Source organism: Artemia sp. Qi Xiang Cuo, chromosome 2 (genome assembly GCF_049724085.1).
Source record: "Artemia sp. Qi Xiang Cuo chromosome 2, ASM4972408v1, whole genome shotgun sequence".
Taxonomy (NCBI): domain Eukaryota; kingdom Metazoa; phylum Arthropoda; class Branchiopoda; order Anostraca; family Artemiidae; genus Artemia; species Artemia sp. Qi Xiang Cuo.
The window spans coordinates 67991034-68009574 of NC_142795.1; the positions used below are offsets into that span (position 1 = coordinate 67991034).

Below are 18541 nucleotides of genomic sequence, written 5' to 3' on the forward strand. Positions count from 1 at the left end.
TAGCAGCACTAAGCCTGATATTTTTCCCCTCCGAGGGTTTTAACTTTTAGTCAGTACCACATTCTTTGTAGATGAATAAACAAGAACTATGTATTTGTGCAGTCAAAAAATTTACGATCAGTGAGGTGCCCCTTCAATTTTGCTGCACCATAGGACACCAAACCCTTAACCCTTAACTACACCACGGAAATGTTGGCATGAATAAAGGCCAAACTTAGCTTTAAATATAACAAACAAATCGTTCGATGGATGATTCAATTTTTAACTCCCACGATTCTCCAGTTTCACCGCTCCTCACACAATGACAAAACCTCGCATGTTTAGCCGTCGATAAATGAATAAAAGAATCAGTAGCTCTTATCTTCTGATTTAAATTTTGCTCCGAATATTAGTTGGTGGGCCTCAGGACCGTATCCAGGATTTTTTTTCTTGGGGGGGGGGAGGGGGTACAAAAAACTTAAAAAAACACATCAATGTGTTTTTATACATTTTTATTACGGTTTTACAAGTTGGACAAACACTTCAGAGGGGGGGGGCTCAAAAACCCTAACCTCTCCCCTGAATACGACCTTCGTGGGCATGTGGCTGGGACCACCTCTAGATTCTCATGCCTCGCGTTTGCACGCCAAACTCGGTTACAAACAGTTGCGCAACTAGAGGAGGGGGCAAGGTAGGCGGCTTTTCCTCAGCGCAGTCTCTGTTGGTGCACCGAGGTGAGGATTTTGCATTAATAGTACGATCCGGGGGGGGGGGGGGTGATGAGGGAAAAGCACAAAAACCAATATTGTCCCCAGGTGTTGAAAACCCTAGCTATGCCACTGTTCAAGGCCGCATCCAGGGGAGGACAGTTCCGGGTTTGATCCCCTCCCCCTAAATTTTGTCCAACTCGTAAAACGTAACAAATTGCGGTACCGTTATATTAGCTGGAAAACACGCGAGAAGTGAAGTTTGGTAAATGCTAATGAAATAAAACAAAATAGGATAAAAATATAATAGTTTAGAAAAAAATTTCAGCTTTCAGAAAATTCAGAAAAAATATATTTGCGCATTAGGGGGGTGGGGGTAAAGTATAGCATATATTACATACGTGTCCTAGCCTAACCTAGGTACCCTTTTCCCCCCTAAACCCCAAAAACTAAGGTTTAGACAAAGTGCCGGAGTGAGAAACCCCTTGTTTATACAGCGTCAGATAGGAATTACCGGATAATGCCTATTTCATCTTTGCTTTTCTCAACTGGTTGTCTCACGTGTTTTTTCAGCTAATAGAACAGTACCAAAATTGTCTATGAACAAATTTTGATGTTTCTTTTAAGTCCCCCCCCCCAAAATCCTGGATACGCCCTTGCCACTGATTACAAATATGATGAAAGAAATTAGAAGGTTTACCTAAGGATGTAAAAAAAAAATCATACGGTTTAGACATCCGGGATCGTACATCGGGTTCAATCGAAATTTAAGGTGCTAACATCAGTGTTCATTTGTCAATGTTTTAGCGCAAATTTACTCAATATTGCCTCTCAGTAGAGCGTGTCATTTACCTCTGAAGTCAACAATTTCGTATTTATTTTTGAATAGACAACTTTAATTAGAATCAAGGTTGAATTATTCATCAAAAAGAGTAAATGCAAGAGCAAGATTGATTTAAAATGAACGACCATAAAAAGGCAACCCCTAAGCGCTTCCATATCCGTCAGTAAAATGATATCATTGACATTTGTTATAGTTCTCTGGCTTATCTCAGCTTAGGACTCAAAGCTAAATACGAGCTACAGGCTATAGCTCCTTGGCGCTTCGATTTTTCTTCTTTTTTTTTCTGTACGCTTTACAAAATCAAACAACATTTGCTACAAAATTCGAACTTGAGCCCACGCAATTGAAGCTGCTCAGTTATAACGAGAAACATTAGGAATTCAGAATTTAGCTCGGATTCACATTTTAGAAAATACATAGTGAAACTTCTTGCTTATAACAAAAGGATGTGTAATCGTAAATTCATATTTTAATTCAGATCCTAAGTCCTTGTAGTGTGAGACTACTTGGTAATACCGAAAAGAATGTACAATAGCGCATTCAGATTTTAATTCGGATTCAAGTTTTAGCCCATGTTATGCTCGCTTATATCGAAAAGAATGTAAAATCGTACATTTAGATTTTAATTCAGGTTTAGATCTTAACTTCAGATCTTAGTTCTTGCAATGTGACACTACACGGTTATAACAAAGAGGACGAGCAATTATGCATTCAAGTTTTAATTCAGCTTCAGATGTCAGCCCAAGCAGTGTGAAGCTACTCGGTGATAAGGAAAAGGATGTACAATCTCACGCTTATTCTTTAAGCCACATTTCATGTCATTCGTATTGTGGTGCTCCACAGTTATAACAAAAAGAATCTATGATGGCACACTCAGATTTTAAATGAGATTTATCTCTTTCAGTGTGAGACTACACGGTTATAACAAAAAGGACGTGCAATTATGCATTCAAGTTTTAATTCAGCTTCAGATGTCAGCCCAAGCAGTGTGAAGCTACTCGGTGATAAGGAAAAGGATGTACAATCACACGCTTATTCTTTAAGCCACATTCCATGTCATTCGTATTGTGGTACTCCACAGTTATAACAAAAAGAATCTATGATAGCACAATCAGATTTTAAATGCGATTTAGCTCTTTCAGTGTGAGACTACACGTTTATAACAAAAAGGACTCGCAATTATGCATTCAAGTTTTTAATTCAGCTTCATATGTCAGCCCAAGCAGAGTGAAGCAACTCGTTGAGAAGGAAAAGGACATACAATCGCACGCTTATTCTTTAAGCCACATTTCATGTCATTCGTATTGTGGTGCTCCACAGTTATAACAAAAAGAATCTATGACGGCACACTCAGATTTTAAATGAGATTTAGCTCTTTCAGTGTGAGACTACACGGTTATAACAAAAATGACGCGCAATTATGCATTCAAGTTTTAATTCAGCTTCAGATGTCAGCCCAAGCAGTGTGAAGCTACTCGGTGATAAGGAAAAGGATGTACAATCGCACGCTTATTCTTTAAGCCACATTTCATGTCATTCGTATTGTGGTGCTCCACAGTTATAACAAAAGAATCTATGATGGCACACTCAGATTTTAAATGAGATTTATCTCTTTCAGTGTGAGACTACACGGTTATAACAAAAAGGACGCGCAATTATGTATTCAAGTTTTAATTCAGCTTCATATGTCAGCCCAAGCAGTGTGAAGCAACTCGGTGATAAGGAAAAGGAAATACAATCGCAAGCTTATTCTTTAAGCCACATTTCATGTCATTCGTATTGTGGTGCTCCACAGTTATAACAAAAAGAATCTATGATGGCATACTCAGATTTTAAATGAGATTTAGCTCTTTCAGTGTGAGACTACACGGTTATAACAAAAAGGACGCGCAATTATGCATTCAAGTTTTAATTCAGCTTCATATGTCAGCACAAGCAGTGTGAAGCAACTCGGTGATAAGGAAACGGAAATACAATAGCACGCTTATTCTTTAAGCCACATTTCATGTCATTCGTATTTTGGTGCTCCACAGTTATAACAAAAAAAATCTATGATGGCACACTCAGATTTTAAATGAGATTTAGCTCTTTCAGTGTGAGACTACACGGTTATAACAAAAATGACGCGCAATTATGCATTCAAGTTTTTAATTCAGCTTCATATGTCAGCCCAAGCAGTGTGAAGCTACTCGGTGATAAGGAATAGGAATTACAATCGCACGCTTATTCTTTAAGCCACATTTCATGTCATTCGTATTGTGGTGCTCCACAGTTATAACAAAAAGAATCTATGATGGCACACTCAGATTTTAAATGAGATTTAGCTCTTTCAGTGTGAGACTACACGGTTACAACAAAAAGGACGCGCAATTATGCATTCAAGTTTTAATTCAGCTTCAGATTTCAGTCCAAGCAGTGTGAAGCTACTCGGTGATAAGGAAAAGGATGTACAATCGCACGCTTATTCTTTAAGCCACATTTCATGTCATTCGTATTGTTGTGCTCCACAGTTATAACAAAAAGAATCTATGATGGAACAATCAGATTTTAAATGATATTTATCTCTTTCAGTGTGAGACTACACGGTTATAACAAAAAGGACGCGCAATTATGCATTCAAGTTTTAATTCAGCTTCATATGTCAGCCCAAGCAGTGTGAAGCTACTCGTTGATAAGGAAAAGGAAATACAATCGCACGCTTATTCTTTAAGCCACATTTCATGTCATTCGTATTGTGGTGCTCCACAGTTATAACAAAAAAAATCTATGATGGCACACTCAGATTTTAAATGAGATTTATCTCTTTCAGTGTGAGACTACACGGTTATAACAAAAATGACGCGCAATTATGCATTCAAGTTTTTAATTCAGCTTCATATGTCAGCCCAAGCAGTGTGAAGCTACTCGGTGATAAGGAAAAGGATTTACAATCGCACGCTTATTCTTTAAGCCACATTTCATGTCATTCGTATTGTGGTGCTCCACAGTTATAACAAAAAGAATCTATGATAGCACACTCAGATTTTAAACGAGATTTATCTCTTTCAGTGTGAGACTACACGGTTATAACAAAAAGGAGGCGCAATTATGCATTCAAGTTTTAATTCAGCTTCATATGTCAGCCCAAGCAGTGTGAAGCTACTCGGTGATAAGGAAACGGAAATACAATAGCACGCTTATTCTTTAAGCCACATTTCATGTCATTCGTATTTTGGTGCTCCACAGTTATAACAAAAAGAATCTATGATGGCACACTCAGATTTTAAATGAGATTTAGCTCTTTCAGTGTGAGACTACACGGTTATAACAAAAAGGACGCGCAATTATGCATTCAAGTTTTAATTCAGCTTCAGATTTCAGTCCAAGCAGTGTGAAGCTACTCGGTGATAAGGAAAAGGATGTACAATCGCACGCTTATTCTTTAAGCCACATTTCATGTCATTCGTATTGTTGTGCTCCACAGTTATAACAAAAAGAATCTATGATGGCACAATCAGATTTTAAATGAGATTTATCTCTTTCAGTGTGAGACTACACGGTTATAACAAAAAGGACGCGCAATTATGCATTCAAGTTTTAATTCAGCTTCATATGTCAGCCCAAGCAGTGTGAAGCTACTCGGTGATAAGGAAAAGGAAATACAATCGCACGCTTATTCTTTAAGCCACATTTCATGTCATTCGTATTGTGGTGCTCCACAGTTATAACAAAAAAACTCTATGATGGCACACTCAGATTTTAAATGAGATTTAGCTCTTTCAGTGTGAGACTACACGGTTATAACAAAAAGGACGCGCAATTATTCATTCAAGTTTTAATTCAGCTTCAGATGTCAGCCCAAGCAGTGTGAAGCTACTCGGTGATAAGGAAAAGGATGTACAATCGCACGCTTATTCTTTAAGCCACATTTCATGTCATTCGTATTGTGGTGCTCCACAGTTATAACAAAAAGAATCTATGATGGCACACTCAGATTTTAAATGAGATTTATCTCTTTCAGTGTGAGACTACACGGTTATAACAAAAAGGAGGCGCAATTATGCATTCAAGTTTTAATTCAGCTTCATATGTCAGCCCAAGCAGTGTGAAGCTACTCGGTGATAAGGAAAAGGATGTACAATCGCACGCTTATTCTTTAAGCCACATTTCATGTCATTCGTATTGTGGTGCTCCACAGTTATAACAAAAAGAATCTATGATGGCACACTCAGATTTTAAATGAGATTCATCTCTTTCAGTGTGAGACTACACGGTTATAACAAAAAGGACGCGCAATTATGCATTCAAGTTTTAATTCAGCTTCATATGTCAGCCCAAGCAGTGTGAAGCTAGTCGGTGATAAGGAAAAGGATTTACAATCGCACGCTTATTCTTTAAGCCACATTTCATGTCATTCGTATTGTGGTGCTCCACAGTTATGACAAAAAGAATCTATGATGGCACACTCAGATTTTAAATGAGATTTATCTCTTTCAGTGTGAGACTACACGGTTATAACAAAAATGACGCGCACTTATGCATTCAAGTTTTAATTCAGCTTCAGATGTCAGCCCAAGCAGTGTGAAGCTACTCGGTGATAAGGAAAAGGATGTACAATCACACGCTTATTCTTTAAGCCACATTTCATGTCATTCGTATTGTGGTGCTCCACAGTTATAACAAAAAGAATCTATGATGGCACAATCAGATTTTAAATGAGATTTAGCTCTTTCAGTGTGAGACTACACGGTTATAACAAAAAGGACGCGCAATTATGCATTCAAGTTTTAATTCAGCTTCATATGTCAGCCCAAGCAGTGTGAAGCAACTCGGTGATAAGGAAAAGGAAATACAATCGCAAGCTTATTCTTTAAGCCACATTTCATGTCATTCGTATTGTGGTGCTCCACAGTTATAACAAAAAGAATCTATGATGGCACACTCAGATTTTAAATGAGATTTAGCTCTTTCAGTGTGAGACTACACGGTTATAACAAAAAGGACGCGCAATTATGCATTCAAGTTTTAATTCAGCTTCATATGTCAGCCCAAGCAGTGTGAAGCAACTCGGTGATAAGGAAAAGGAAATACAATCGCACGCTTATTCTTTAAGCCACATTTCATGTCATTCGTATTGTGGTGCTCCACAGTTATAACAAAAAGAATCTATGATGGCACACTCAGATTTTAAATGAGATTTAGCTCTTTCAGTGTGAGACTACACGGTTATAACAAAAAGGACGCGCAATTATGCATTCAAGTTTTAAATCAGCTTCATATGTCAGCCCAAGCAGTGTGAAGCAACTCGGTGATAAGGAAACGGAAATACAATAGCACGCTTATTCTTTAAGCCACATTTCATGTCATTCGTATTTTGGTGCTCCACAGTTATAACAAAAAGAATCTATGATGGCACACTCAGATTTTAAATGAGATTTAGCTCTTTCAGTGTGAGACTACACGGTTATAACAAAAAGGACGCGCAATTATGCATTCACGTTTTAATTCAGCTTCATATGTCAGCCCAAGCAGTGTGAAGCTACTCGGTGATAAGGAAAAGGATGTACAATCGCACGCTTATTCTTTAAGCCACATTTAATGTCATTCGTATTGTTGTGCTCCACAGTTATAACAAAAAGAATCTATGATGGCACAATCAGATTTTAAATGAGATTTATCTCTTTCAGTGTGAGACTACACGGTTATAACAAAAAGGACGCGCAATTATGCATTCAAGTTTTAATTCAGCTTCATATGTCAGCCCAAGCAGTGTGAAGCAACTCGGTGATAAGGAAAAGGAAATACAATCGCACGCTTATTCTTTAAGCCACATTTCATGTCATTCGTATTGTGGTGCTCCACAGTTATAACAAAAAAAAATCTATGATGGCACACTCAGATTTTAAATGAGATTTAGCTCTTTCAGTGTGAGACTACACGGTTATAACAAAAAGGACGCGCAATTATGCATTCAAGTTTTAATTCAGCTTCAGATGTCAGCCCAAGCAGTGTGAAGCTACTCGGTGATAAGGAAAAGGATGTACAATCACACGCTTATTCTTTAAGCCACATTTCAAGTCATTCGTATTGTGGTGCTCCACAGTTATAACAAAAAGAATCTATGATGGCACACTCAGATTTTAAATGAGATTTATCTCTTTCAGTGTGAGACTACACGGTTATAACAAAAAGGACGCGCAATTATGCAATCAAGTTTTAATTCAGCTTCATATGTCAGCCCAAGCAGTGTGAAGCAACTCGGTGATAAGGAAAAGGAAATACAATCGCACGCTTATTCTTTAAGCCACATTTCATGTCTTTCGTATTGTGGTGCTCCACAGTTATAACAAAAACAATCTATGACGGCACACTCAGATTTTAAATGAGATTTAGCTCTTTCAGTGTGAGACTACACGGTTATAACAAAAATGACGCGCAATTATGCATTCAAGTTTTAATTCAGCTTCAGATGTCAGCCCAAGCTGTGTGAAGCTACTCGGTGATAAGGAAAAGGATGTACAATCGCACGCTTATTCTTTAAGCCACATTTCATGTCATTCGTATTGTGGTGCTCCACAGTTATAACAAAAAGAATCTATGATGGCACACTCAGATTTTAAATGAGATTTATCTCTTTCAGTGTGAGACTACACGGTTATAACAAAAAGGACGCGCAATTATGTATTCAAGTTTTAATTCAGCTTCATATGTCAGCCCAAGCAGTGTGAAGCAACTCGGTGATAAGGAAAAGGAAATACAATCGCACGCTTATTCTTTAAGCCACATTTCATGTCATTCGTATTGTGGTGCTCCACAGTTATAACAAAAAGAATCTATGATGGCACACTCAGATTTTAAACGAGATTTAGCTCTTTCAGTGTGAGACTACACGGTTATAACAAAAAGGACGCGCAATTATGCATTCAAGTTTTAATTCAGCTTCATATGTCAGCCCAAGCAGTGTGAAGCAACTCGGTGATAAGGAAACGGAAATACAATAGCACGCTTATTCTTTAAGCCACATTTCATGCCATTCGTATTGTGGTGCTCCACAGTTATAACAAAAAGAATCTATGATGGCTGACTCAGATTTTAAATGAGATTTAGCTCTTTCAGTGTGAGACTACACGGTTATAACAAAAAGACGCGCAATTATGCATTCAAGTTTTAATTCAGCTTCAGATGTCAGCCCAAGCAGTGTGAAGCTACTCGGTGATAAAGAAAAGGATGTACAATCGCACGCTTATTCTTTAAGCCACATTTTATGTCATTCGTATTGTTGTGCTCCACAGTTATAACAAAAAGAATCTATGAAGGCACAATCAGATTTTAAATGAGATTTATCTCTTTCAGTGTGAGACTACACGGTTATAACAAAAAGAACGCGCACTTATGCATTCAAATTTTAATTCAGCTTCATATGTCAGCCCAAGCAGTGTGAAGCAACTCGGTGATAAGGAAAAGGAAATACAATCGCACGCTTATTCTTTAAGCCACATTTCATGTCATTCGTATTGTGGTGCTCCACAGTTATAACAAAAAGAATCTATGATTGCATACTCAGATTTTAAATGAGATTTAGCTCTTTCAGTGTGAGACTACACGGTTATAACAAAAAGGACGCGCAATTATGCATTCAATTTTTAATTCAGCTTCAGATGTCAGCCCAAGCAGTGTGAAGCTACTCGGTGATAAGGAAAAGGATGTACAATCGCACGCTTATTCTTAAAGCCACATTCCATGTCATTCGTATTGTGGTGCTCCACAGTTATAACAAAAAGAATCTATGATGGCACACTCAGATTTTAAATGAGATTTATCTCTTTCAGTGTGAGACTACACGGTTATAACAAAAAGGACGCGCAATTATGCATTAAAGTTTTAATTCAGCTTCATATGTCAGCCCAAGCAGTGTGAAGCTACTCGGTGATAAGGAAAAGGATGTACAATCGCACGCTTATTCTATAATCCACATTTCATGTCATTCGTATTGTGGTGCTCCACAGTTATAACAAAAAGAATCTATGATGGCACACTCAGATTTTAAATGAGATTTATCTCTTTCCGTGTGAGACTACACGGTTATAACAAAAAGGACGCGCAATTATGCATTCAAGTTTTTAATTCAGCTTCATATGTCAGCCCAAGCAGTGTGAAGCAACTCGTTGATAAGGAAAAGGAAATACAATCGCACGCTTATTCTTTAAGCCACATTTCATGTCATTAGTATTGTGGTTCTCCAAAGTTATAACAAAAAGAATCTATGATGGCACACTCAGATTTTAAATGAGATTTAGCTCTTTCAGTGTGAGACTACACGGTTATAACAAAAAGGACGCGCAATTATGCATTCAAGTTTTAATTCAGCTTCAGATGTCAGCCCAAGCAGTGTGAAGCTACTCGGTGATAAGGAAAAGGATGTACAATCGCACGCTTATTCTTTAAGCCACATTTCATGTCATTCGTATTGTTGTGCTCCACATTTATAACAAAAAGAATCTATGATAGCACACTCAGATTTTAAATGAGATTCATCTCTTTCAGTGTGAGACTACACGGTTATAACAAAAAGGACGCGCAATTATGCATTCAAGTTTTAATTCAGCTTCATATGTCAGCCCAAGCAGTGTGAAGCTACTGGGTGATAAGGAAAAGGATGTACAATCGCACGCTTATTCTTTAAGCCACATTTCATGTCATTCGTATTGTGGTGCTCCACAGTTATAACAAAAAGAATCTATGATGGCACACTCAGATTTTAAACGAGATTTATCTCTTTCAGTGTGAGACTACACGGTTATAACAAAAAGTACGCGCAATTATGCATTCAAGTTTTAATTCAGCTTCATATGTCAGCCCAAGCAGTGTGAAGCAACTCGGTGATAAGGAAAAGGAAATACAATCGCACGCTTATTCTTTAAGCCACATTTCATGTCATTCGTATTGTGGTGCTCCACAGTTATAACAAAAAGAATCTATGATAGCACACTCAGATTTTAAATGAGATTTATCTCTTTCAGTGTGAGACTACACGGTTATAACAAAAAGGACGCGCAATTATGCATTCAAGTTTTAATTCAGCTTCATATTTCAGCCCAAGCAGTGTGAAGCTACTCGGTGATAAGGAAAAGGATGTACAATCGCACGCTTATTCTTAAAGCCACATTTCATGTCATTCGTATTGTGGTGCTCCACAGTTATAACAAAAAGAATCTATGATGGCACACTCAGATTTTAAATGAGATTTATCTCTTTCAGTATGAGACTACACGGTTATAACAAAAAGGACGCGCAATTATGCATTCAAGTTTTAATTCAGCTTCATATGTCAGCCCTAGCAGTGTGAAGCAACTCGGTGATAAGGAAAAGGAAATACAATAGCACGCTTATTCTTTAAGCCACATTTCATGTCATTCGTATTGTGGTGCTCCACAGTTATAGCAAAAAGAATCTATGATGGCACACTCAGATTTTAAATGAGATTTAGCTCTTTCAGTGTGAGACTACACGGTTATAACAAAAAGGACGCGCAAATATATATTCAAGTTTTAATTCAGCTTCAGATGTCAGCCCAAGCAGTGTGAAGCTACTCGGTGATAAGGAAAAGGATCTACAATCGCACGCTTATTCTTTAAGCCACATTTCATGTCATTCGTATTGTGGTGCTCCACAGTTATAACAAAAAGAATCTATGATGGCACACTCAGATTTTAAATGAGATTTATCTCTTTCAGTGTGAGACTACACGGTTATAACAAAAAGGACGCGCACTTATGCATTCAAGTTTTAATTCAGCTTCAGATGTCAGCCCAAGCAGTGTGAAGCTACTCGGTGATAAGGAAAAGGATGTACAATCACACGCTTATTCTTTAAGACACATTTCATGTCATTCGTATTGTGGTGCTCCACAGTTATAACAAAAAGAATCTATGACGGCACACTCAGATTTTAAATGAGATTTAGCTCTTTCAGTGTGAGACTACACGGTTATAACAAAAATGACGCGCAATTATGTATTCAAGTTTTAATTCAGCTTCAGATGTCAGCCCAAGCAGTGTGAAGCTACTCGGTGATAAGGAAAAGGATTTACAATCGCACGCTTATTCTTTAAGCCACATTTCATGTCATTCGTATTGTGGTGCTCCACAGTTATAACAAAAAGAATCTATGATGGCACACTCAGATTTTAAATGAGATTTATCTCTTTCAGTGTGAGACTACACGGTTATAACAAAAAGGACGCGCAATTATGTATTCAAGTTTTAATTCAGCTTCATATGTCAGCCCAAGCAGTGTGAAGCAACTCGGTGATAAGGAAAAGGAAATACAATCGCAAGCTTATTCTTTAAGCCACATTTCATGTCATTCGTATTGTGGTGCTCCACAGTTATAACAAAAAGAATCTATGATGGCACACTCAGATTTTAAATGAGATTTAGCTCTTTCAGTGTGAGACTACACGGTTATAACAAAAAGGACGCGCAATTATGCATTCAAGTTTTTAATTCAGCTTCATATGTCAGCCCAAGCAGTGTGAAGCAACTCGGTGATAAGGAAAAGGAAATACAATCGCACGCTTATTCTTTAAGCCACATTTCATGTCATTCGAATTGTGGTGCTCCACAGTTATAACAAAAAGAATCTATGATGGCACACTCAGATTTTAAATGAGATTTAGCTCTTTCAGTGTGAGACTACACGGTTATAACAAAAATGACGCGCAATTATGCATTCAAGTTTTAATTCAGCTTCAGATGTCAGCCCAAGCAGTGTGAAGCTACTCGGTGATAAAGAAAAGGATGTACAATCGCACGCTTATTCTTTAAGCCACATTTCATGTCATTCGTATTGTGGTGCTCCACAGTTATAACAAAAAGAATCTATGATAGCACACTCAGATTTTAAATGAGATTTATCTCTTTCAGTGTGAGACTACACGGTTATAACAAAAAGGACGCGCAATTATGCATTCAAGTTTTAATTCAGCTTCATATGTCAGCCCAAGCAGTGTGAAGCAACTCGTTGATAAGGAAAAGGAACTACAATCGCACGCTTATTCTTTAAGCCACATTTCATGTCATTCGTATTGTGGTGCTCCACAGTTATAACAAAAAGAATCTATGATGGCACACTCAGATTTTAAATGAGATTTATCTCTTTCAGAGTGAGACTAGACGGTTATAACAAAAAGGACGCGCAATTATGCATTCAAGTTTTAATTCAGCTTCATATGTCAGCCCAAGCAGTGTGAAGCTACTCGGTGATAAGGAAAAGGATGTACAATCGCTCGCTTATTCTTTAAGCCACATTTCATGTCATTCGTATTGTTGTGCTCCACAGTTATAACAAAAAGAATCTATGATGGCACACTCAGATTTTAAATGAGATTTATCTCTTTCAGTGTGAGACTACACGGTTATAACATAAAGGACGCGCAATTATGCATTCAAGTTTTAATTCAGCTTCAGATGTCAGCCCAAGCTGTGTGAAGCTACTCGGTGATAAGGAAAAGGATGTACAATCGCACGCTTATTCTTTAAGCCACATTTCATGTCATTCGTATTGTGGTGCTCCACAGTTATAACAAAAAGAATCTATGATGGCACACTCATATTTTAAATGAGATTTATCTCTTTCAGTGTGAGACTACACGGTTATAACAAAAAGGACGCGCAATTATGCATTCAAGTTTTAATTCAGCTTCATATGTCAGCCCAAGCAGTGTGAAGCTACTCGATGATAAGGAAAAGGATGTACAATCGCACGCTTATTCTTTAAGCCACATTTCATGTCATTCGTATTGTGGAGCTCCATAGTTATAACAAAAAGAATCTATGATGGCACACTCAGATTTTAAATGAGATTTTAGCGCTTTCAGTGTGAGACTACACGGTTATAACAAAGAGGACGCGCAATTATGCATTCAAGTTTTAATTCAGCTTCATATGTCAGCCCAAGCAGTGTGAAGCAACTCGGTGATAAGGAAAAGGAAATACAATCGCACGCTTATTCTTTAAGCCACATTTCATGTCATTCGTATTGTGGTGCTCCACAGTTATAACAAAAAGAATCTATGATGGCACACTCAGATTTTAAATGAGATTTATCTCTTTCAGTGTGAGACTACACGGTTATAACAAAGAGGACGTGCAATTATGCATTCAAGTTTTAATTCAGCTTCATATTTCAGCCCAAGCAGTGTAAAGCAACTCGGTGATAAGGAAAAGGAAGTACAATCGCAAGCTTATTCTTTAAGCCACATTTCATGTCATTTGTATCGTGGTGGTCCACAGTTATAGCAAAAAGAATCTGCGATGGCACACTCAGATTTTAACCGAGATTTTAGCTCTTTCAGCGTGAGACTACACGGTTATAACAAAAAGGACGCGCAATTATGCATTCAAGTTTTAATTCAGCTTTAGATGTCAGCCCAAGCAGTGTGAAGCTACTCGGTTATAACGGAAAGGATATACAATCGCACACTCAGATTTTAATTCAGGTTTCAAGCCCTTGTATAGTGTTGCTGTACAGTTATAACAAAAAAAACTGCAACGGCTCGCTCAGATTTTAACTCAGCTTTTAGCTCTTGTAGTCTGACAATACTCAGTTATAACAAAAAAAGCACAATTGTGAATTCAGGTTTTAATTCAGCTTCAGATGTCAGCCCAAGCAGTGTGAAGCTTCTCGGCTATAACAAAAAGGATATAAGATCGCACACTTATATTTTAATTCAAATTTTAAGCCATGTTATTTTAAGATACACAGTTAGAACAAAATACTCTACAATGGCATATTCAGATTTTAATTAGGACTTTAGTCCATGCCGTGAGAAGCTATTCTCGGTTATTACGGAAACGATGTATAACGGCAAACTTAAATTTTTTCTTCACATTCTAATCCCTTGTATTGTGAAGCTTCACACTTATAACACACACACACAGTGAAGCTGTCCTTGGTTATTGCGGAAAGGACGTACAATCGTATATTTAAATTTTGGTTCAAACTTCCAAGTCCAGATTTTAAGCTATTTCTGTGTGAAGCCACTACAGGGAGGGGAGATGGGGTTATATTTACGAGAAACAGAGGATATGATTACTAAAGATGGGTACCCAAGTTCTGGACCAGGTTAGTAATCTCTCGAGTTCGAATCCTTGATGTTCTCGCATTCAGTTGTAAAAACAGGAAGGTTTAATTAGCAGCGTTAAACAAAGATAATAGAAAATTAAAAAAGAGGAAAAAACATCACAGGTGTCTAATCTATTTAATCATTGTTAGAAGGCAGCTGATAACAGTCTATCCAACATGTTTTTTGTTAACAATGAAAAATTGGCTGACAGACAAACATCATTTTTTGCAGGGTATAACGTTTAGATGAATCAATTTAAGAACGATTATTTATTAATTAAATCCAGTAGCTGCTATTAAAAAAGATTTTTTTGTGCTTGTTTGTGTAAATCACCAAAGGTAATAGAGGCTATTTTGACAGAATGATTATGGAGTTTTTTCCTTCATTTACTTTATCCGGAACAAAATGCTCCTTATGGGCCAAGAAATACCAGAAACTGGCCACTTTTATAGTTATTGATGTTAAGATTGACGGTGGTTAATTGTTTCTTTATTATAAAACAGGGATAACAACAAATTAGCCTCGACATTTTACTGTTATTCGGCTGCCTAGCAGTCGAAAATTGAAAGACATCAAGCTTAAGTATCTTTGGTCGTGAGTTAGACATCATTAAATAATACAATAAGACAATCAATTTCGGTAGAAAAAAAGAAAAAAAAGGACCATAATTTGGCAAAGTTCAAATTTCAGGTTTTCCCTCCTTGACTGTCAAACTAAGGAAGAGGAAATCAAGTTAAACGAGAGCTGTAAAATTGCGCCAAGAATTACAGTTAATATAGTTGTCAGCCAAAACTGTGCGCGATTATCAGCTTGAAGATCTTGCATAGCAAAATGAAATTTACCACCAGATCTGCAAATGGGAAGAGTTATAGTTACCAGTATTTTACCCTAGAAAGTGTCCTAGAAGACCCCTTTCCAGGTATGTACGCAGATGGAGGGGGGGGGGGACATTGAAGAACAAAAACCTGGCAAAGTAGAGCATAAAAAGCATAAAAATTATCAAGGAAATCTAGAGACTTCCATAAAAATTATTTTGAAAGGCATGAAATTGCACGTAATTCTGATATTTGAGTTTAAACCCTTTAAAGATTTGGAAGTGATGTTGGAGGCGGGTCCTTATTTTTGTCCAAATGTGATGAGTTGAGGAGGTTTTGAATGACGGGAATATAATTCACTTTTGGGGTTTTTGAAAGGAATTAAATGGATTGAAGGAAATTTTTTGGGGGTTGGTTTGACAGGAAGGCAAAAAGACATTTTCAAAATCTATGGCCCTTGCCCCACCCCTTCCAAATTAAAACGCTCTAAGTGACTCCAGATATATGTAAGTATATTATATTGCAAACCGCCCATTCTGGTGTATTATCTCCTAAATTTCTGCCTTAACATTGTATAGGAATTTGAGAATATTTTTTGCACGGATTTAGTTAGTAAAATGCTATTCACACTTCTGGCTATGCGATGTTAGCCATTCTGCAAAAAAAATCTTGTATCTCCTCCGGTCCAGCATATTATAAAATATTTGAGATTGTATCACAATTAGTTTAAATAAAGCTATAATTATCAAACTTCCAAGGCTCAGGTAAAATATCAAGATAAAGCAGAGCATTATCTTGTTTTATTAAGTGAATGTGAGAAAGAACCCACCTATCTTCAGATTTTGCTGAAAGGAGAGGGGGGGGGGGTAAACAATTTTTCCTCGATCCTCCAAAAATAGTACCACTATGTGTTTTTTTTTGCCCCAATTTCTGAGTACTTCTTGTTCAAATTGTCAAATAAAACTTGTTGTTTTATTACTGACCCCTCCCCCTTTTTTTATTATCATTCCCGCCCCATTCCCCCCAAAATGATTCCACGTACATGCATTGGCTTCGCTGCTAGTTTTTTTTTTTTTTTTTTTTACATACCTGTTGTCTCTGTAAGAAGGCCACCTTTCTTTCACTTTCTTCTCTCAGAAGTACGTCTACATTTTGGTAATTTGACAGAGCATCATATGAAGCTTGCTTCCTAAACTCTGACCTCATCTTACTTGTTACTTTCCTTTCATAATAGTTCATAAGAGCTTGCTTTTGAATTTGTTTCAAAGTCGGTTCGGCTACTTGCAACTTTTTATCTGGATCTAAATAAGCTAGATTCTCCTTATGTGGAGATCTCACCGGTTTATTAGGAGATTTATCCATTAAATTTGGTACAGATTTTGATTGTCTTTCTAATTGAAAGATTCTTTCGGACACCGGAGCGAGTTTCGACGTATCAACAACTGGGGATCGGAGCAATGGATCCTCATCACATAATTCATGGTTTTGCAAGGGAGGTTTGCTCTTAACCTCCGGTCTTTTCTTGTCCTGTGCGTAAAATAAAACACTTTCTGAGTTATGTCTCTGTGGTAATTGCACTCGAGAGCTATGGGCAACTCCGTGACGATTTGACATATTATAAGCACTTAAATCACTGTATGATGAATGGATTTTCTGGGTATCATTGGAGCTGCTAGAACTACTATTTGTGACCACTGTTGTCACTGACTCTCTACCAGTTACAGAACTTGGACTACTTCTATTAACTTCGTGTCGTACAACTTCAGATTCGAGTCGCAGTCGATCCAAGAAGGGAGTTCCGGATCCATTGCTCACATAGCTAGCCTCAGAGGACACATAACTAGAGTATCCTTCTGATTGTGAGTAAGACCGCAAATCATCGTATCGAGCATAATCCGGGTCAGTATAGCGTGAAATAGAGGAGGGCGGTTCTGGAGAGGGAACAGGACTTGACTCATAATGTTCGTGGCTCAAGTTTTCAATCACTGGTTTTAATTGTTGATTAAACATTGGTAAGGGTCTCCGACTGTACAGCCGGGTGTACATCGGAATCGGTTCTTTCTGGTATTCAGTATGCTCAGTCCATGACTTGCTCCTCTGACTTTGCGGAACAGGTTCGCCTTGTGGCATTGGCCACGATGGGTATTTTTCATGGGTCTGACTTTGAGACCGAGCATATTTCAAGCTTGACATATCTCGTACTGGTGGAGGAGGGGGTGAGCGATGCAACGGCGAAATTGGTATAGGATCCCATTGGTGTGGCAAACCAACGTCATCTAAGTGATCAAACGAAAAATATCGATCTCCACCGCTAGATGCGCTTAAATGAGACAGAGATTCTGAGAGCGGCCTACTTCGTTGATCACTGCTTGAAAGAACCCCTTCATCAGACACGGACGAAATTTGCCTGCTATGACTGGAAGAACCTAATGAAAAAATACATGAAGTTAGAAAAGGATAATGAAACGAATCACGGAAGACCGAAAAAGATTAAAAGAAAGAGAAAATACTGTTTAGCTATTCTAAATACCTATGAAAAATAAACAAATAAACAGGTAGACAATTTTTTAGCAAAACAAGCATAACGACAAAGATGATGCCAGTGGCATCATCAGTGGCATCATTCTCAGTATACAGCTTATGGCTCTATCAGTAGATCGGTCACTACAGCACAAGTAATGACCTATCCATGGGTACCCATAAGGGGGGACAGGACGGGGCGCCAGCCCCCTCCTGGCTGAATGATGGTGCCTTATTTTTTATATTTTTGTTTTGAGATTTTTAATATATAGCATTAAAAGTGCCAATTAGACCAGGTAAAGCCCCCCCCCACTGGAATTCAGCCTATGGGCGCTCATGGACCTATCTGCTGATACAGCCAGAAGCCCAGCTGACTTCCTGAATTTCATAAAGTATCAAGAATTAGTTATGTCAATTTTTCTTCTTGATCTCATCTTATTTCTTTGTGTTGTTTCAATGTGTGTCGCAGTCTTACACGCCTTTGCTTTACACATTTTTACAATCATTGCTTTTTCTGTGTGTCTTCTAAAACTATTTTAACCTTTACGAAGAGGAAGATAAATTGATCGTC

General features: G+C 37.7%; 1 protein-coding gene across 3 annotated transcripts in view; it reads right to left on the bottom strand.

The window, feature by feature from the left end:
* The window catches only part of Shrm (shroom), a 245268-nt gene that overhangs the window by 114511 nt on the left and 112216 nt on the right, over positions 1 to 18541 (bottom strand). For all 3 annotated transcript variants that reach the window (XM_089102697.1, XM_089102702.1, XM_089102699.1), the window contains one exon: positions 16540 to 17876. In XM_089102697.1, coding sequence (XP_088958823.1) covers positions 16540 to 17876 — 1337 coding nt within the window. The remainder of the gene's footprint in view (positions 1 to 16539; positions 17877 to 18541) is intronic.